The sequence below is a fragment of the Chaetodon auriga genome, chromosome 20 (assembly GCF_051107435.1).
Source record: "Chaetodon auriga isolate fChaAug3 chromosome 20, fChaAug3.hap1, whole genome shotgun sequence".
In the NCBI taxonomy this organism is placed as follows: domain Eukaryota; kingdom Metazoa; phylum Chordata; class Actinopteri; order Chaetodontiformes; family Chaetodontidae; genus Chaetodon; species Chaetodon auriga.
Window position 1 is genome coordinate 5,347,573 of NC_135093.1, and position 20,190 is coordinate 5,367,762.

Here is a 20,190-nt window from a genome sequence, read left to right on the forward strand (position 1 = left end):
TAAAGGCTTCAGTTCCTCGTCGGAAAGAGCTCTCAGGCAGTGAGTTAGAGCGGTGAAAATATTCTAAACATAGCGTACTTGTCCACAGCAGTACGTTGCTTAGCTTCTAGTACTCCAGTCTGCTTCTCCAAACCGGGGTGTGTCATCTGCTGTACTGCCTGTGGATAAGTAGCTCTCACAGCCCTACTTTAAAAAATCCAAACCAACCCTTTAAGACACTCGATCTGGCTGAGGACTGCAGCGAATGTCTGATCATAATGCGGCACTCTGAATCTTGTGATTGCAGCTGCAGCCGCTGGCTCCCGAGAGCTCTCTGAGCTACAGCCACCTCAGCCACAGTGTCAGCAGCCACCTGGACTCATCGCCCGAGAGCAGCGAGGCCGGGGCTGATATCCCCCTTTCACGGACTGGTAAGATGTTCAAACAAGAGGGAGGGACAATCCAGTTTTCAGACTGGTTCCTAAAAATCGTATTGGTGTTTAAGTAAATACAACTGAGTAAAGAAAGTGACTGAGGTAAAATAAGAAACATCTCCTGCGCCTCCACAGAGCGCCAGCAGATCCTAAAGGGGGTCCAGAACATTGCGGTAAAAGCAGCCCGTCGGCGCTCCAAAGCCCTGGAGGTGGACGTCCTGCGGTTGCCCCCTCCCCCCTCTCCCCTGGACCCCAAGAAGCAGAAGAGCAGCCTCTCTTTGAGTGAGGCTCCCCATAGAGGCCTGCCAATGCGGCGCGGCAGGCAGCCGAGCCCCGAGCTCCGACACGCCACCTCGGACGACAACCTGTCCAGCAGCACAGGCGAGGGGCCCGGCCTGCAAGTGACCTGGACGCGCCCGCGCTACCGTCAGGTGGCCACCAAGAACCAGACGCCCCGCGAAGTGGACTTCGAGGCTCGCCGCAAGAAGAGGCGCTCACGCTCTTTCGAGGTCACTGGCCAAGCAGTGAGTATTATAGTTTTATTGTAGCAGCGTTACATTTTTTATCACTCTGAAGGACACATTTCATTGTCTGACATCAGAGCCCACTGATAAATACACAGACAGACAGCAGAAAAAAATTCTTCGTGTTTCCTTTGATAGTATAATAAACCTTTTAGCATGGTCCAGACCACCATTGAGACAGTAGTGAACTAGTAAAATTGTAGATTTCCAGATTATTGATCATACACTTCAAGAAACTGACAACACTGGCATTTACTGGCCCTTTGGCCTGTTTTTCCCTAATCTTATATTTTCTGTTTGTGATCCACAAACCCTCAGCAGGACCTCTTTAGACTGCCGTCGGCTTTTAGAGAAGTTCAAGTGTCATAATTTCTTCCTCCTCTCATCTGCAGCTGCCTCAAGCCAAGACAACCAACGCTCAGAGGTTCCGTCCTCTGGACAGCACATCAGACCCCCATCTCCACAATAACAGCCAGCCCCAGGCTCCCCTGCTCCGCCCCCAGTACAGAGGGGTCCCTCCTCTCGCCAAAGTCAGGGCGCCCCACAACAGCCAGCAAACAGGTGAGCCCGCCGCCACTGCCTGAGCCACCGAGTGACGTTCTTCTCTCACTCTTCATTGAGCTTTGTTTTGTCATTGTCTCTCTGCAGGCTTGAACGTGGAGTCCTCCACAGCCCACATGAATAACCTGAAGCGGGGGCCCCAGCTGCGGCAGCCCCAGCCCCTCCTCTACATCACCACCACAGGCACCGGGGGCCAGCGCACACGCCGACACTGAGCCGTTACCCACATTTATCCTCAGCACCAGCACTGACACTTCAAACTGGCTGAGTCTGGAGGGGAACCGTTCCCTCCGACTCAAGAACTGAGAGCACCTAAACCCACCCCCCCCCCCCCCCCCCACTAAAATGAACAGTAACCCCTCAGTGACTGCTGTTCGGCAAGATTGTGAGACAGTATGCCGGAGACGAACCAGACAGCAGCTGGACGCCTCCGCATAGGTCTCCTCTGTGCTCTGGCGTGGACGCTGAGCGGCGGCGCTGACGGGCTCAGACCTACGGACGCCAAAGATTGCTCGATGTACAGCGCGTGTTCCGTCCTGTCAGGTGTTTCCACGTTAGCTTGCTGGATTGTGTGTTATCGTCACGTCAGGATGGTGTCAAGCTCAATGTGAATGCAACACTGTGCTAATGTTTGTGCATTATGAGTATATACAGTTTGGTCGTTTTCAGTGCTTGTTGTGAAGGCCAGAAACATCAAGCTAAAGGGGGATGCTGGTGGGGGTCAGCCTCGCAGTAATGATGCAGATGAGAATCGAGGGAAAAGAGCTCGATGAGAAAATGGCCTGCAGTTAGATTGTTTCAGCATCAGTTTTTCTTGTAGTGATGTTGTTTCAATGACACGGTGACGTTTGAGTAAAAAACCTTGATGATCTTGATTGTTGTGCACTCCTGGATTCCAGCTCAATGTTGTCCCCTCACGGCGCAGGTCTCTGCCTTTTCTGACCCGAACGTCACTGCTCAGTGTCATGTCTGTTTGTGTAGACTTGTAGTACCTCAAGTTGCTTTTCCAGATTAGTTGCCTGTAATTTTAAGGAATTATTTAACTGTTGCCTTTCCTTTAATGTTGTTGTCATTGTTTTCATATTTACTACTTTCTATGCTTTATTTTGTACATTTTTTATTTGTACCCAAATAAATTCAAAGGAGTTAAGTGAAAAGTTGCACACGTGAGTTCATGACGTCAGTTTTTGTCATCCTAGTTCATAACCTTGCTGCGTTTGTGCGTTCTTTTCAACACACAGTCAGGTCTTACACTGAAACTGTTTTCAGAACAGTTTGGGACTTCAGACTGAAATATTCTACAGTAAAATAAGATGAAGACTCGTTCATGGTGCTTTCTGCTGGCTGGATATGTAATGTTACAAACTGTCCACTAGATGGTGCATAGTGGCCACATTTGGGCAGAAGCTAAATTACCTCTCCAGCATCCAGCCTACAGTGCGCCACCTGATGGACCGTCTCCACACTGACAGCACAACGCTTATCCTAAAAGAGAAACTTGAGGTTGCATTTATTACTTTACATATTGTATTAAAAGTATATCTGTGCTCTTTTATTTTATACACTCTACCTCGAGGAAGACTATAACAGTATTTAGGAAATACAGAGCAAGATGAACATGATAAAACATAGTATCGGTATAATTCTGCCCGTGTCTGCATCCATCTGTCTCATTATTTTTGCCCTTAAAACATTATTTCATTGATTAAAAAATAATAATAAAAATCCAATAAATTATTTAGTTTCCATCTGTCAAAGGTCATTCTTATGATTAATCAATGTTCCAAATAATGATTAATCATTAATGCCGACTGAAGTGTGTCAGGTAATTATTGCTTAATATTACATTTACAATTATTGTTTTTGAGCCCCTTGAGTTTGGAGACCTTTAGTCTGGCAAGGGCATCGATCCCTGCCAAAGAATGAATAATCACAGCAGAAAGTATAAATGTGGTGAGCATGAGCAGAGAGGCAGTTTTTGTTATAGAGATATAAGGAGGTTTTAGTCATCCAGATAAACAGAGTAAAACCGACATCCTGGAGTCTCCTGCACTAATCATGGCCTAAAACACGAAATAATCGCACTCTGCATTTACTTTGCAATTTCTGTACAAGTTTGTGATCGACAACACCCTCGAAAATGAGTTAAAACCTCAAGCAAACACTGATTAAGTAGAAGATTTCGCTCTTCTGTATTTGGGTAAAGCTGAGTCGGAAGTACCGCCTCCTCAGTTCTACTGACAGCATTTTTGTCCAATGACAAACCACAAGTTGAGTGATTGATGTACCAATTGACCAATGAACGGTGGGATTAACCCTCTCGAGCGGTAGTCCACATACAGCTGATTTGCAACCCGCCGAAGCAACAGCGGAGAAGGAGGTAAAATGTCGCTGGCTTCGACGCGGACCGTTCTAGGATCAGTGTCGTTTTAGGAAACACCAGACGGAAATTCGGTGAGTGGGACAGCCATCACCAGTTGCATCCAAGGTTAGCGGTTAAATTTGGCCTGTCCCGTCCAGAACCGCCGCCGTCTGCAACAGTTTTTCCCGTTTTGTGTAACGCTTCAGGCCTAGCGGACAGAAAACCGTAGTAACGGCCCCGCCTGGCAGCCATGATGAATGTTAGTGACGATAAATGTGGCGGTGTTGATGAATTTTACGTCGTTAACCGGCATTTTAAAAGTCAGCGTCCTCGAGCTGCGGGCTAAATTCACCACCGTGGTCACTGAATGTGTGTAAAACGGAAGGTGACGAGGGGAAACCTTAGCCTTGGTGTCATCTATTAAAGTTATGTTTGCACAATAGCGCTGCCAACTCACGCACCGAGCGCGAGACTCAAACCGTGTAATCACGCGCTCGTGTGTGTGAGTATTCCTCAGGGTTTAAGAGGCCGATGTGAGTCTGCTTGTTGTGGACACTTGGACAGACACAGTGCAGTTGTTTGAGCAGAGCTGTCCTCCTGCTCAGTCCTGTTCAAACACAGCCGCGTCTCCTCGCTGGGCCGACACACCGGCGGCTGTTGACACCAGCTGTGACCCGCACATGCGAGCGAGACTCCGTGTGCTTAGTAATGAGCGTAACAGGCGTAGCTGTGCGTAATGCGTCCGGGTGGGATTTGCGTGATGACGCACCGAGCGAAGCACGCTTTCAAAACGATGACTAAAATAAATAAAATGGAAATGTTTAGCAAACCAATACTGAGAGTTTGGACTTCGGACTAGAGCTGCAGTGATTAATCGATTTGTTGTCAACTATTGAATTAATCGCTAACTACTTTGATAATCGGTTAAAAATATCTGATTGCAGCTTCTTTAGTGTGAATATTTTCTCATTCTTTACTCCTCGGTGACAGTGAACTGAACATCTTTGGGTTGTGGAAACACTGATTGACATTTTTCCACCATTTTCTGACATTTTATAGATCAAACAATTAATTGATTAATCAAGAAAATAATCATTAGTGGCAGCCCAGCTTTTGAAGACAGTTGACCGCCACAGATTACGAACACCTGGACTGTTTGGTGTTTTGTCCCCTTGTGTCCCTGATATCTACATAATAAAACCCATAGTTATGTTGGCCCAGCGCTGTTATGTTTTCCATGTTTACTAAATCTCTCTGCTTAATGTGTAGTGAGACTTATGTTCATTTCATTTTTTTTTTTCATTATAGGCTTTTTGGCTCAAAAGCAGGAGACAAATAAGAGAGGATAAAAAAAAAAAAAAGTCAATACTTTGGAAAAAACATCATATTGGGATTACTCTAATCCAATGTGCATTTATGACAGTTTTTTATTGGGAAACAAAATATATAGTACGTCTCTGATTTGGTGTGTAGTAGTAGATGCAGACAGACAAAGACTCATCTGAAAACTGGACTAAAACACAAACCTGATGAGGTGCAGGTGGAGAGACAGGGAAGGAGCTGGTCGGCAGGGGCTAACGAGGCTGATGCAGGGCAGGTGTGGAGGGAAAAGCAGGCTGGGGGGGGACGAAAACCCTGAAACGAGTACGAGTACCTTTTCATTACCCTATGACCAGTCATTGTGTTTCAGTTTTTCCAAACAGTTCGTGTTATCAAAGCATCTAATGTGCTGAGTTTGGCTTCTCCACCAGTTAAATGTTGGCATAATTTGATCATGTCAGACATGGAAGTTCAGCCAGTCATCAATACTCATCATACTTTAATCAGTGCATATATAAAGAGATTCAACTTCAATAATTTCAGATGTTTAGAAGATCAGTTTCAAAGCTAAAAAAAAAAAACACAATGTAAACCTTTTCATACTGACCAGGATTTTTATTTTGTTCTTCCAGAATGACACCTCTGCTGCGCTCTTGCCATGAGTGATTATAAGCTCCATGAAACACAAAGAGAGTGAGATGTTCTAACAGTTTCCATGTGGGAGGTTTTACCTTGATGATAGAGAGAGAGAGTCAGCTTACATTTCCTTTTGTCAGGTCAGCTTTAACCAAAACTCTTAAAGAACAGAGGAGTAATACCACATGGACCTCTAAGGTAACCTGAGCAGATAATTTGGTCTCTTGAGCCTCCTCCAGCTAGAAAGGTAAAACTTGAGCGAAGATATGGACCCATCTACGAGGATGGTGGGTCTGGACGCCCAGGGGAACATGGTGTTCACAGTGGTAAAACCAGTTATGGGCATCTTTCAGGTGTCTTCAGAGCAGACAGGTAGTGTTGCACACGGGGGCATGGGGCTGCAGGGTTTATCTGAAAACACACTGATCCTCCCTCAAGCGCAAGGCCAGGTTCCACTAGACCAGAACCAGGTAGAGATGCACCACATACAGCCTCACATTCAGCCCCAGATGCAGATTTCTGCACCAGACCAGACCGAGGATGTGTCCCAGAACCAGGACCTGCCGCCAAGCACAAATTCACAGTCCACTGCCCAGATGCCTTTTGCGGAGGTGTCATCACTCCTGGATCCCAACATGAAAGGATCGAAGGCTCGTAGGTGGCCCGTCGTTTGAACATCAAACCTTTATCAGCACATTCAGTACTCAGACTTGATAAAATGCTACTGAATCCCAGTGCTGCTGTGCTGACTCACCTCGTTTTGTCTTACTGTAGGAAAGTATCTCATTTCATACGATGAGATTAAGCGGCGCCTGCAGGCCCCGGAGAAGATGTCGCTGCGCTCCTTGGCAGCCTACACTCGAGTCAGCAGAGGCCCGGCCAGCAAGAAAACCCTTCTGGAGTCGCTCAACGTACTCGGCCTCACGCCAAGCACAACTACCTCTGTATCCTCCTCTTTCTCCAAACTGACTGAAGGTGACAGACGGATGTGTGCTAAGGTGGAGGAATGTTTGAATGAGAAAACATGGAAAAGAGACTAAACTATGTTTTAATGTGTCTCAGGCGACACCGGAGCTTTGTGTGACGATATGAAGGACTTTGCCCATGACTACATCGACTACAGCAACATGGCGAAACAGCTCATCCCCGAGATGAACACAGTTCAACACTGGTCCAAAATAATTGAAGCTAAGTATGTGCTGTTTGTCCTTCTTGTAACTTGGCCTTCAAACTTGTTGTCCTTGTTGAGTAAGAATAATAACAGTCTCTCTTCTCTCAGGAACCACCTTGAGGATATGAGAAAGTGTTTCAGGGACCCGGTCAACAGCAGCGCCTTTGACAACGTCACTCATGGCCTGGGTCTGGGAATGTTGGACGTTGTACTAGACATGGTCATTATGGTAATTGAGCAGCAGATTCGGATCCTGTCCGGCGCAGCGGCCTCGGACCCAGCCGACTCCGGTCCACCAATGCGCAGAATCCGCAGGCGCCACCGCAAAACCCGCTCGACTGACAGCGACAAGTCTCACAAGGCGTCTGGACGGGTCAACGAGCAAGGGAAGGTCATTTCCAAAGGCAAGGGGCGAGTCAGAGCCAGGAAGAAGATAAGGCAGGAAACTGGAGCTGCTGGTCCTGTGGAAACCCACGTAGACCAAAGCAAGCCAGAGGACGTGGAGAGTAACGTCCTTACTCTGGTTTCTGTAGGATACGAGACGGTTTCCAGTGGTCTCAATGCAGCCGGAACAGTTTGACATGACATGTCAAGGGGATGCTTAGCAATGGGACACAGACTCTGCACAAGTTGAGCTGGGTTGAGCTCCTGTGAAGGAGATCGCAGATCACTTTTTGAAGTCCGACATAAAGGAATACTTCAGTATTTTGGGAAATAACACTGAGGCTGAGAGTTAGATGAGAAGATCAACACCACTCTCACATCTGTATGGTAATTATGTAGCTTGAGCCAGCAGCTGGTTAGCTTAGCTTAGCATAACGCCTGAAAACCAAAACTTTTAAAGCTCATTTCTACAAACTTTGTTTAATCTGTACAAAAACCAAAGTACAAAAACGACAATGAAATGCAGATTAAACAAACAAGATTGCGTGTGTTATCGGATTTTGCTAACATGCTAACATGCTACTTATTTACCTTACAGAAATAAGAAAGGTATCAATCTTCTTGTTTAGCTCCTGACAAGAAAGTTTTATAAGCAGGTTTTCCAAAATCCTTTTCCTTTAACTGAATCCTCCGTTTATTTAGTAGCAGGCTGTCGTATGTATGTAGTCTGAGTTTAATCTATATTTTATTTTTTTATCATGTGTTTTCAGTGAACAGACAAAAATCCCCACCGGTAATGCTGATGTATAGATAATGCAGAACAGATAATATCAGAGGTCTGGATTCTATTTTTCACCGGTGGTACAAAGTCTCCTGTTAGCCTGTTGTATTTATTGTTTAGCTCGTTCTGTTCTAGATTATTGAAAAGGTTGTTTTTACTGGAACCTCAAGAGTTGAGTAAAATATAAAGATTTAATTTTTGTAACTCCTTTGATTCTGTTATTGTGTTGTGATAGTTGTTAAAAATGGAGCGAGATGTGAGTAAAAAGAGATTTCATTTGGGCGTTTAAGTGACTCTGATATGGTACAATTTGATTAATTACAGAGCTCAGGAGAGAAGAAAGGTGAAGCAAATTTTCCAGTCATTTAAACATATTATGATGATCTCAAGAATGATTATTTAAAATGGTTAAATTATAAGAGACATCAGGTTGAAGACTAGCAAAAATGCCACCTGCCACAAAAACAGACACCAGATGCTCACCTGTCTGCTGTTGTTTTGGATTTTCTAGAAGCTGAAAGGCATTGTGGGAGAGTTTAGGGCGGTAAGAATACACTCAGCAGAGTCAGCCAAGTGCTAATACCTTAACTGCACACACACACACACGCACGAGGGGGGAGAGAACAGCTTTAGTGAGGATTTGCTGTGTATTAACCCTGAGAGGAGACCGAGAGCCAGCTGGAGTACCAGGAAGAAGAGACAGCGTGCACAAAACATAGACAACCATTTTATTTTGTACAAAACAACAGTGCAAGATGTGATGGGGGCGCAGCGGTGGGATTAAAGGGAGATGTAGACTGAAGTGGTTTTCCTCGAAGCCGCACTAAAAGCGGAGTGCATTTTGCATGAAGAGTCGACCTGAGAAAGCTTCAGCAGCAGCTGTCCAGAGACGGTGGGACGGAGCAGAATGGGACACCCTAACGTGCCGCTCATGTATACGTACACGCGTTCCCACCGGGATAAACGGGGGTCCAGTCGACTGCAGCCCTGCACACCCAACGGTGAGTGGAGCAGAACCACGACTGATGACTTAGAGAGTCAGTCAGCAGCTGTGGGATCTTGATATTTTTGGGATTAATGTGGGTGTCGCTGCACACTGTGTTTCACTAATGCTTCATGTTCAAACATGGGGGTCTGTTGGTGCAACCAGACTTCAACATTGCTGACCACTGAGCAGCTGAATAGTTTGGGGTTAACGGTCTTCTCCAAGAGAACCTCAGCAGTGACTTTTGAACAGGAGGAAATGGTTTTCATTCACACACGTTCTCACAGCTGGTGATGCGATTTAAGCTTGTGACATTATATAAATCATTTGTACCTCGATGTCGTCCCGACTCCTCTTGGATTTCTGATCATAGACAGCATTATAAGTAGGCGAAGCTTCCAGGTATGAAAAGTGAAGTCAGAGCGTAAATAGATCTGCATGTTTTTCTAATGACCAGCAGGGGCGAAACCACCAGTTGCAAAAAGAAGTTTATGAGAAAATGACCCTACTTCTCACTTGATTTGTTGTCTCACTAAACATTTTTCCAATGAGTTTATTCTCTTTATCACTAGTTTGAAGTCCTGTTCAGTTCAGGTTGGTGTTCATTTTGTGAATTATGGCTCCATTTAGAATAAAACAGACCATAAAGCAGGGCATGCTTTAGGGACAGTTTTGATTGACAAGTCGCTGCCACAGCGTTTCCTCAGGCTCTGAGTCGGATCCAGTCCAGGTTGAAGCGTAGCAGCAGTGTCGTGCGAGGTCACATTATCATATTTCCCAACACTGGTCGAACCCTTCATCCTTCAATTTGTTGCTGATCTGGTTGATGATCCGACTCGTTTTCTCAGACCCGGCAGGAACAATGAGCTTGAGCTCTTGAGAAGATCGCACGTGTGGTGAAACGTCAGAAGGCGTGACCCTGAGCTCTGTTATTGGCTGGTGGGTCCACATCCACTGCCCAAAGGTCGAAACCCAGAAGCACCCTGAACACCGCAAATAAGAAAACTCAGGCGGAGGGTCTCTGCAGATACAGACATCACCACATCATAAGACATGATTGAGATTATTTTTGTATGAGTGTAAACATTGTTTTTTAAGAAAATCCTACTCGTTCTGCCTTTAAGCGCCATAATTCGCCTCTACATGCTTGTGTCTCCAGTTAATGGTCTGGTGTTTGCTTAACTAAGGGCTGAAAATACAGTGATCACTACCACTAATCACTATGTGTCAGTGCCCTCTGCTTAAGTTAATTAAAGAACCACTCGAAAGAATGAGGCCGGCGACTGGAGGGTTTTATATTTGCACAGATCAGTCGGGACAATCGCAGCAGGAAAGTGCTGTTTACTGATGAAGTGTCCTTGACCAAAGCACGAGCCGTGAAGCCGATCAGGTCAGCCGCTCACAGGCAGCTGTCGACGGAGCCCCTCCAGCTTTGAAAGTGTTCCAATTCATTTCCATGAGATGTTTAAATGTATTGGATGCAATGTGTGAAAGAGTCAAATACAGTAGTTATATTTGGATTGTGCACTTGACAGTTTGTGAAGCAGACGCTGTGCTGGTGTGGTGCTACGCTGGCTGGACGTTGATGGATGTTGGGCAGTCTGTCAGTCTCAGTCATTGGCCCAGACTGGAATAACTCCACAGCTGGATTACCAGTATGATATAGAACATTTTACCTGTTAAACAACAACATGTTAGCATTGTGAGCATGTTAGCAAGGTGACGTTAGCATTTAGCCTTACGGAACCGCTGAAGACCAACAAACATTGAAGAAAAGCTCCACTCACTGGGTGTAAAACCAGAAAGAGCAGAGGCTGACATCTGGTTTTGTTGCATGTGGGATGAGTAACAATAAGGTCTTCACTCCCATTCTGGTGGAGACCCCCAGCACTGCTTTCATAGTCCCAGTATTTTCTCATTTGCATGTTTTCACACCATTTGTGTTATCGACAGCCCTGCTTCTCTTTCACTGTCATGGCGTTCATAATGTATACGCTCCCACGCAGCACTCGTACCTGCTGCCCTTTTATTTGTGTCCAGTTTTATGACTCTTAAAGTTTCCGTTTTCCCACATCTCCCCACAGACAACCTGAACAATGCATTAGGCGCCATCAGAGTCCTCGGCCTGGAACTGATTGAGGACGAACTTAAGCCACATCTGAACACAGTGCTGATCAACATTAAGGACAGGAGTGAGTTCATTTGCACTTGTTTACACTGTGACATCTCATTTCCAATTGGAATATATCTTATAACACTGTCTGCTAGACAGCATTAAATATATCACAAGGTGTCGTTCATGGTATAATGAGGGGTTTCGGGGTTGTATTTTGTGTCTTTCATTTGATGTGATTTGAATTGCAAAAAGCTGACAGTCCTGCTGCCACATGCAATTTACATATTTATGTTTTTCCATTCAAGCTTACCTCAAAACATTATGCCTCCCACTCCCAGTGGCAGCTATATCATCACAGCTCCCCATTCTGAACGCTAAAACCTGTAGCAAAACCACACCGGCGAGGGATGTGGAGCTGGGGGCTGGGAGGCTGTGAAGGGATCAGGTGCATGACAGTTGTAAGTCCTCGGGAGACGTTAAGCTGTATTTGTGTCTCCTAGAAAGAGAGCAACAGGGGAGAGAGGCAGAGGAGGTAAAGAGGGGTCAAAGAGATCACGTAGAAAGTAAGGCTGAAGCAGACTAAAAGATTCAGCTCAGTGTAATCCAGCTCGACGATTAACGGAGCAAATCGTATCATTTCAAAAAATCTGCACCTGCCACAGCCACACATTTTCTTTTAATTTTGGTCTCTCACGGTTGGTGTGTCAGTGTCGTGCTCACATGTGTAATTCCGCTCGTGTCCAGACAAAGGCGCTGCAGAGCAGGTCGTGATCAGCGGGATCCTGCCAATTCTGGCTCTGTCTCTGAGGCACAGAGGGCCTCTCACGCTGCTGACCGCAAAACTCGTGGCTGAACTCGCCAAGGAATGTAAGTCACATGTATGCTGCTCCATCCTCTGCTCGTACATCATTTCCCGTTTATTAATTAAGTGCACAGGATCAGCCATGTGTTGGTTGATGCTGGAGCCTTTGAAACCTGCTGAAACTACTTTACTCTTTGTATTTTTGCTTCAGTGTAGTTTGTACGTTCAGTCACTGAGATACTTTGTTTGTTTCCTGTCAGCCGTGGTTCGTAAAGGTTTCGGTGACGCAGGTTTGGTTACGGCTCTGCTGTCTGTGCTGACCAGTACAGACCAAGAACTGCTCCTCCACGCTGTGAGGGCCATCTCACGCATGTCTTATGACAGCTGTAAGTAAAGTCAACCGATGAAAGATAGCTCTGGAAATGGACTTGTTAGATCGTTCCCTACCAGGTCTGCAGCCTCCGCAAAGCTCCGCCTTGCATTTTACGTTGTTTGACACCAGGTCAAAGCAGGTAAAAGTCTCTTTGCAGAAATGCAATAGGAACCAACATGACTGGGAGGCAGAGGCTGCGTCTGCCTATTGTCCTCATTTGTTTTCTTCCTCCTCAGGTTCAGTGAGGTTTATGCTCATCATACCAATCAATGTGACAGCAGAGATGTTTTCAGCTGCTACTCTCTCTAAACAGCTATTTTCTGTCCCTCTGTCGCCCTCAGCTAAGCTGCAGGAGCTGTTACTGCGTCGAGGAGCAGTTCCTCGTCTTGTCGCCATCCTGCTCCGGTTTCCTGATAAGGAGCCCCTGGAGGAGGTGTGCCTCCAGGCCCTCTGCAACCTCAGTGGCATGGGTGTGGCAGAGGAGGCCGGCATGGTGTGGGAGAGGGGCGCCTCCGTGAGGCCGGGGGAGTCTGTTTTCCACGGCGTCTCTCCTCACACCTGTGGTTTCGCCTCCTCTGTGACTCTGGTGTGCGTCTCCCAGTGGGGGCCAGGTCAGTACGCCGTCAACATCGAGGTCTTCCAGCGCTGCTCCTCCTCTTTCTGGAGCCTCCACGGGAACAAACGGACCGCTCGTTGGTTCCCGTTCTCCGGCTTGGGAAGCTGTTCAAATCTGTACAAGGTGATGAAGTTCTCTACAAGGAATGTTCCCCGGACCAAAAGTCTGAAGACTCGCATGTTCCACACTTTCCTCTGACAGCAGACATGGTGGCCTTTTACCACCGAGCACTGGTGCACCGAAACATTCAGGGGACGTTTACACACCAAAAACCTCGACATGCACACTTCAAACTGTCTCTTCCTGTTGACTTTTATCTTAAAGTTTTGTTCTTTTTATTTCAGCAATTCAGCTATGAAGGGATGCGATTCTACAGAGTGCTGTTACTGTTTTTCGTGCAATGATTGAAGCAAGGATACGGAAAAATGCTCTAAATCAATGGAAAGCATGTATCCAAACTGGAAACCCTTAAAAATGAATTCTGTGATGATGTCTTGGTGTCGATTTGTTTGAAGTAATGGGAATTTCTGTGCTTGGCACCAGTATGAAGAATGTTCTTTTCTACAGCACATAAAGTATTTAATGTTTGATTAGAGCTTTTTCAATTTACTCTATTGGTTGTTTGGATATCTTTAACACCCTCTTAAGATTACAAAAATTGGGATACTTATTACTTACAATCATGGTATCCTGTATTTTCTTTTCAAAAATACTGATAGAAAACATACACAAGCAATAAACACATAAGATCCAGTTTAGCAGTTTGTGTGCAGTAGTTAAAACTACCCTATCACTGATACAACATTCATATGCACTGTACGAATGTTGAATAATTTACGTTTGTTTGCATGTGATGCTTCCACCTGTTTTGTGAACGTTCACCCTCTGACATTCAACCAGGATTCCCTAAATCTCGGCTCCGTCCTTGAAACTCCCAGGACACTGCGTGAGCCCCAGAGGACGGCCAGCCGAGAGGCCGCCGATGATGCCTCGTGGAAACTCCAGATCTGCTAAAAGCTTGTCTGCCTGGGTGCTGCACTGGGCTCAGTAATCAGATTCAAATGGATTTCAGGCTCCAGGGAAATAACGATGGAAGTTGCGAGTGGTTTGACAGAAGGTCACACAGCCTGAAGGTGAAAGTTCTGATCTGTGCAACAGCCATGACTCCTGTTGAGTCTGATGTTTCTCAACATGAACATCAGCTAATACATTTCACCTTGTCTCTGTCTGTCCTTCTCTGACCAGACTTGTGGAAAAGCCATGCGCAGCCCTGCTGAACCAGCCAGACTTTAACACTAGATGGCATGCATGAGCTTTGTGGAGCCCTCAGTCTTTGTACAGTGCAATATTAAAGACATTTGACTATGTCCACGTGCCGCCACACATGGACCGAATCTAATAACGACAAGCTGCATGACTGCACATCTCAATGGAAATGCTCAGATATTTACATAGATTTAATTGCTTTGCTTTTCCCCGCTGATATGAAAGCGGCCAACTTAAAGCGAGCACGCGCCCTTTGACTGCGTATCCGTTAAACACAAACACGAATACAAAGATAGACACAAGTGCATCGCCCTTCTTAGTCTTTCTCCCATTTCTCTTCCTCTAATTACCTCTCTTATTGGTTCCATTCAGCTCCAGGCGTCCGAACGCAGGGGCACGTCCTCTAATCAATCCTAACTTTATTACTCTGGGAGCCACTTAAATATTTGATGTGATAGAGATGAAGCTTTGGAATTATTTACAGGTAGACAAAAGGCGCACACACCTATTCTTGATTAACTTGATTGTCCTCTTGAGGAAAATTCATTGCGCGCTGGTTAAACTGGAACAAAGGCTTATTCACATAAGAAAACAGCCTTACAGACAGTCCAGCAGCCATCGATGTCGCCATTACATGGGATAATTGGTGCATTAGTGCCTGTGAATATCAGACAGAAAACCTTTTTACTTGAGAATAACATTTGTCTGGTGAGGTTTATTCCCACGAGTCAAGACCCAGAAACAGGAACTAGAGGTGAGAAGCAACAGCAGCTAAAAGGTTGGTCAGCGGCAGCGTCTTTACTACTCAGACAGAAAGTCATGTCAGCATGCTGTTTTTAAAGGGTTTGGCCGACAACAACGTGCACTTTGAATTATAGAAACTTTGTTTTCATGTTCTTCTGTTGCATAAACTGCACATTGCAAACCTGCAAACACACAGACTTGACAGCGTTTCTATGGGTTCAGCCACAGTTTGTGCCTCCCTGAAGGTATTTCCAGAAAGACTCTTCTAACCATCTGAAAAATATTCCATCTGTTCTTCCTCTTAATCCAAACAAAGGCTGGAAATGACTCCAATCAAGTCAACAAACAATGTGAACCAAAGTTAAACATTTTATATGTTGGTATTATTTTCTAATATTTTCTACATCCCCTGTTGTGTTTGGACGCTGTGTAAAACATAAATAAAACAGAATGTGATAATCTGCTAATCCTTTTTGACATATACTCCACATTAAAAACAGAAAAATTACAAAATGTTTAATATTTCACCTCATCAACTTTTTGTAAATATATTCGATGCAGCAACACGTTTCAAACAAGTCTGAACAGGAGCAACTAAAGACTTTTGTTTGGGAAAGACGTGGAACGCTCCAAAAACACCTGTTTGGAACATTGATTGGTAACAGGTGATAGCATCATGATTGGGTATGAAAGGGGCTTCTTGGAAAGGCTCAGTCACTCACAAGTGAGGATAGAGTGAGGTTCACCGCTTTGTGAACACATGATTGGATAAAGAAGATTACTGCATGAGCCCAGGAACACTTACTAAAACTGTTCACCTTCATTTAATCAGAGAGTAAATAAAAAGAAGCATCTCAGTTGCCCAGTTACACACATTCAGTGCAGCCACCGTCTCGTCTGCTGGACGCTGAGCATCTTCTGCTTTTGATGCTCGTGATCACAAGCTCGCTAGGCCAACCTTTAAGACACCACCACCCGTTCATTTGGAGGCGACTGCATTTTGTTCAAGTTGCACACAGCGTGCTAGCTTTTTTGGAATCAGGGTTGTGTTTTCTTACAAAGAGTTAATATTTTGCTTGTGTTTTACAAAAAGAACAAGGACAAACGTCAGTACCAGATTAAGAAGTGCAGTCACAGCGAGAGAAACGTGTTAAAAATCTGTTCTATCCTGCAAAAAACAGAACATTAGTCACCCGGATCAGAAGCTAACTGGCTAAATTGGTAGCAGCTGTTGAGCTCGTTCATGAGAGAAGAGTGCGTGTGATTGGCTGAAAGGTGAGGGGGTGATGACAGGTGTCAGCTCCACTGTCATGAAAAATGACATGAATTAAATGTGTCTGTTAGTATACAAATGATGAGATAACGTTTCATAATAATGAGGTTGACTTTTAATGATTTTTGAAATTGTTTCACAATTTTTGGTGCATTTCTATATTTTACAAGAATTCATAATGTTTCTTATTTAATATTGAACTCTGCAGTTTCATAAAACACAAGATAAACAGACTGAGAGTTACCATGACTTATTACCACACTCCAATCAAGAAAACATACTTTTTTGTAGCTGCTGGCTCAGTCCTTGCGCGAGCACATGATGCGACAGACACATGAAGAGTTTAATCAATAGCTCCACTTCCACTCTGTAATAGGAGACGCAGGAAGTCTGCATATATTACTTTTAATATAAGACTTATTAATAATGCATGATGAACTTTGCATTATATGCCCTCAAACCCAGATAACATGGCTGAAGACTGTTTTATTGCTTGTCTTTGCAAATGAGTCATTTAAACTTTAATCCTCTTGTTGTTTTCTGCAGAAAACAACTCCATGTAATTGCATTAGGATTTCATGGCGCTGAGATTCTAATTACTGCTTTTGTCATTTCTCTATTGTGGCCCTCGTTATTCTTAGCCTGTAGCATCCTTCAGCAATAGACAACAATGATCCGCCTCGTTGACTCGCAGCACACACTTTCTCATTTGACATGGACGCACAAACAGATCACAAAATAGAACGGCAAACACGCTTACAGTATAACTTCACACACGCAAACTCTGCAGCTGCACATACAAACACATGTGCACACCGTACACACAAAAACAACACGCAGGAGGGATTTCTTTTCAGCGCACAGCGAATGCAGTCGCTTTGATAGATCCTTCCTCGGGGGTTTGTGTCTTGTCTTTAAATACTGATTTTCGAGCAGATAAGATGATGGCTCCCTGATTCTCTGCCTCTCTGACAACACGCCGCCTTTGCAGTCGACCAAATTCTCACTTACGGATCTCTGTGACAGGTCGATGGCAACTCTCATCAGCAGAGATTCGGGATTAGCATCAACCAATCGATGCCTCTGTCAAGTGCAAGTGAGTTTTTGGACAGATCCACTCGACTGTATTGTGTGCCAGTCTTGCAGTGGCCTCGACCTCAGAGAAGACTGCGAGAGGAGTTCAAATTTAGAGGCAGCGGAAAGTGACATCAACAGTCTCACGGGTCCATTAAGTGAGGCACTTCAGGAAAAACACATGATCTTTCGTGCCATCTGCGTTTTTCAGAGAAGTGAGCTGTGTAGATGTGCTGATACAAACGCTGCTCAAACAACAGTGACTTCATCTGATGAAGTTCTACATACATTTGTGCAGCACATGCATGTAGAGAAAAGTTAGCCTGACATCATGCCAGTATGACAGATATCATACATGACAGCAATTGTCTGCAACTGTTTCCTTAATTCAGCACAAATTCCCACCTTCCCTCAGCCCACCTCAGCACAACATGTCGGTTTCTGACTCACAAGACTTTTGGATTTTTGACAGAGAATTGGCATGAATATGTATGGAAACCTGTCGTCATCAGCTGTGACTTCTGTGTAGGTGAGGCAAGAACGGTGATATTCGTGTATGTCAAAAAAAAGAAGCCGTTTAGCTGCGGTCGCAAATTTAAACTTTTGCCCCCACTGGGTAAAAACTGGTGCATTTATGCCCCAAAGGAAAACTTTGTGCAAGCAACACAAGCTACATTCTCCGGTGTTTCACAAAATTACAGACTAGTAGCTACAAATGCTGTCAAAAGACCCAAAATGATATTCCTTCTTTATTGATGCAGTTCAGGAAATAGCTGCAGCTGAAAATTTTAGCATGCTTTATGTCATCCTCGGATTTAGCTCTGCTGAAGTTTTGCTCATGGATGAAATAAAAGTATAGACTTGACTATCTGGTATTGCGTCAGTGCAAAAATATGTTGGAGAGAAGGTTTGGGTTTGATTCTAGCCTTTTCTAGACGTCATCCCGTGTCTCTCTCCTGCCTTTCCTGTCCCTCTTCAGCTGTCACTATCACATAAAGCTTCAAAAAAAAGACAACATTGTTCATGAGGGCCAAGGCTAGACTGTCTGGTATTGCATTATTTTCAGGAAAAACACAAGTCTGCTCTGCAACAGGCAAAGGAAAGTCACCACAGGTTTATTTGGGCAGCAAGCAGCACAGAAACAACAACAACAACATGATGCTGCAGTTCTGCATTTAGCTGTTAGCAAGCCAGTCACAGACTTCAGGGTGACAGAGGTCAAAGATTCACTCAGACCCCATTTGCAGCTGGCTTTAACGTGAGTCTTTGGTGATTCAATCACAAGTGGACAGCTGAGACGCATCGGTGTTCACACCTGTGTCTATCAGAAGGACGAAGGGCCCCGTGCACACTTTACGCATCACCGGATTTGTTTCACATGGGCTAACAGCTGTGTGTGTTTGAATTAAAAGAAACTGCACTTCACAAACAGCTTTATATGAATCCACTGAAATTCACAAGCATGAGCTTCGACACTGAGAGCTGAATAAGGGGAGGTAACAGGGAATGTGTGTTCAATAAGCGTAAACCCAGACGAAGATGATGGGACAGGATCCCCTTAGAGTTCAGATGCTGGTGGTTGATGGAAACTTTCAATGTTACCGTGGATTCTTCCTTTTATTCCAGCACATGGAGCCACTCAGATGCCAAAGGAAGACAATACGTTTGCTAATGATCAGGGAAATGAAACTGAACTCCTCTTGTCATGACAACAGTGGAAACAGTCAGACTCATCCAGTTTCAGCTAACACACCTGTTGTTGCCCCGTCACGGTACGACACTGTACCAGGTTATGACAAGCAGATGTTAGACTCGACACCAAACACCAAAGAGCCCACCGCGTCCCAGACAGCTTATTTTTACCCGGAGATGTCAGAGAGCTGAATGGTCGGTTCAAACGCCGGCTCCTTCACTTCTATTTCTGTACTGACATCACAAGCGAACGTGGCACAGATGTAGCACTCTCCTGCTGCTCTGAGCGACAGAATAAGGCTAGTACTGGAACAGGCAACAACAACCACGACCAAACACTGAGGCTCTGCTTCAGGCGTGCGTCGGTGTGTGTGTGCGTGCACGTTTAAATGCGTGCATGTACTTTTGGGTTGGTGGGAGAGGAGGCCATCTGTCCTGGCCTATTACGTCCATTGCAGGAGGGCTTTTCCACACACACACACACACACACACCCACACAACCTCATAACTGCTGTGGCTCATAGATGGTGTCAGAAAGGACAGCCTACGACTAATTGTGGACTTTGTTTTCATGCCCTGCGTTTTGTTTAATGGCCGTTTTGAGGGAATATCGCATCTTGACATTAGCAGCAGGGGAAAGCGGGAACATGGCGAAGGGACGGAGAAGGGCGGAGCGGTGGCGCACGGAGATGACACGGCAGATGGTTGATTTGAGATTATCACCGTGGGAGGAAACACCAGGAAGCCAATTAGGGGAGGGGACAGTGATGCGCGGACGGTGGGAGAACCACTCAAAATTCTTCATACTTGATTTCAGACTCTGAGCTTTGGAGAGTCATTCTTCAGAATGATTATTGCCCCAAAACACACCTCTCATGAATACACAAAAAGGCCAAACTGCATCATGGAGTTGCAACAGAAAAGATATATTTATGTATTATGATGTTTATTTAATTTAAGTGCAGAAATAGTTGAAAAATGCAGTTTCTCCAAGACTTAATGAACAATTTTCAGAACTGATTATGGCTGAAACCTTTGGGATGTTCTGTGAATCAATGAGAAAATGACAAGAAAGAGTGTGTGTGTGTGTGTGTGTG

The 20,190-nt window shown here is 45.0% G+C and overlaps 3 protein-coding genes across 4 annotated transcripts in view; all 3 read left to right on the top strand.

Annotated features, from left to right (window-relative positions):
* The window catches only part of kif19 (kinesin family member 19), a 32,391-nt gene extending 29,743 nt beyond the window's left edge, over positions 1–2,648 (top strand). Inside the window, exons 17-20 of the mRNA XM_076760743.1 lie at positions 287–410; positions 549–937; positions 1,330–1,498; positions 1,586–2,648. Coding sequence (XP_076616858.1) covers positions 287–410; positions 549–937; positions 1,330–1,498; positions 1,586–1,713 — 810 coding nt within the window. The 3' untranslated portion in view covers positions 1,714–2,648. The remainder of the gene's footprint in view (positions 1–286; positions 411–548; positions 938–1,329; positions 1,499–1,585) is intronic.
* A 1,199-nt stretch (positions 2,649–3,847) lies between these two features.
* LOC143338647 (uncharacterized) lies at positions 3,848–8,351 on the top strand. Of its 2 annotated transcripts, none has more exons than XM_076759204.1 (5): positions 3,848–3,986; positions 5,813–6,470; positions 6,591–6,791; positions 6,879–7,008; positions 7,096–8,351. In XM_076759204.1, the coding sequence occupies exons 2-5, from the start codon at positions 6,083–6,085 to the stop codon at positions 7,565–7,567; spliced, it is 1,191 nt and encodes a 396-aa protein (XP_076615319.1). In that variant the 5' UTR covers positions 3,848–3,986; positions 5,813–6,082; the 3' UTR covers positions 7,568–8,351. The 2 variants fall into 2 exon arrangements, with proteins under 2 accessions (XP_076615319.1, XP_076615318.1); XM_076759203.1 differs by having other exon boundaries at positions 3,848–3,952.
* A 398-nt stretch (positions 8,352–8,749) lies between these two features.
* Positions 8,750–15,521, top strand: LOC143338639 (rap1 GTPase-GDP dissociation stimulator 1). Its single transcript, XM_076759186.1, has 5 exons — positions 8,750–9,153; positions 11,222–11,329; positions 11,998–12,120; positions 12,316–12,441; positions 12,770–15,521. The coding sequence occupies exons 1-5, from the start codon at positions 9,060–9,062 to the stop codon at positions 13,240–13,242; spliced, it is 924 nt and encodes a 307-aa protein (XP_076615301.1). The 5' UTR covers positions 8,750–9,059; the 3' UTR covers positions 13,243–15,521.
* The last annotated feature ends 4,669 nt before the right edge of the window (positions 15,522–20,190 follow it).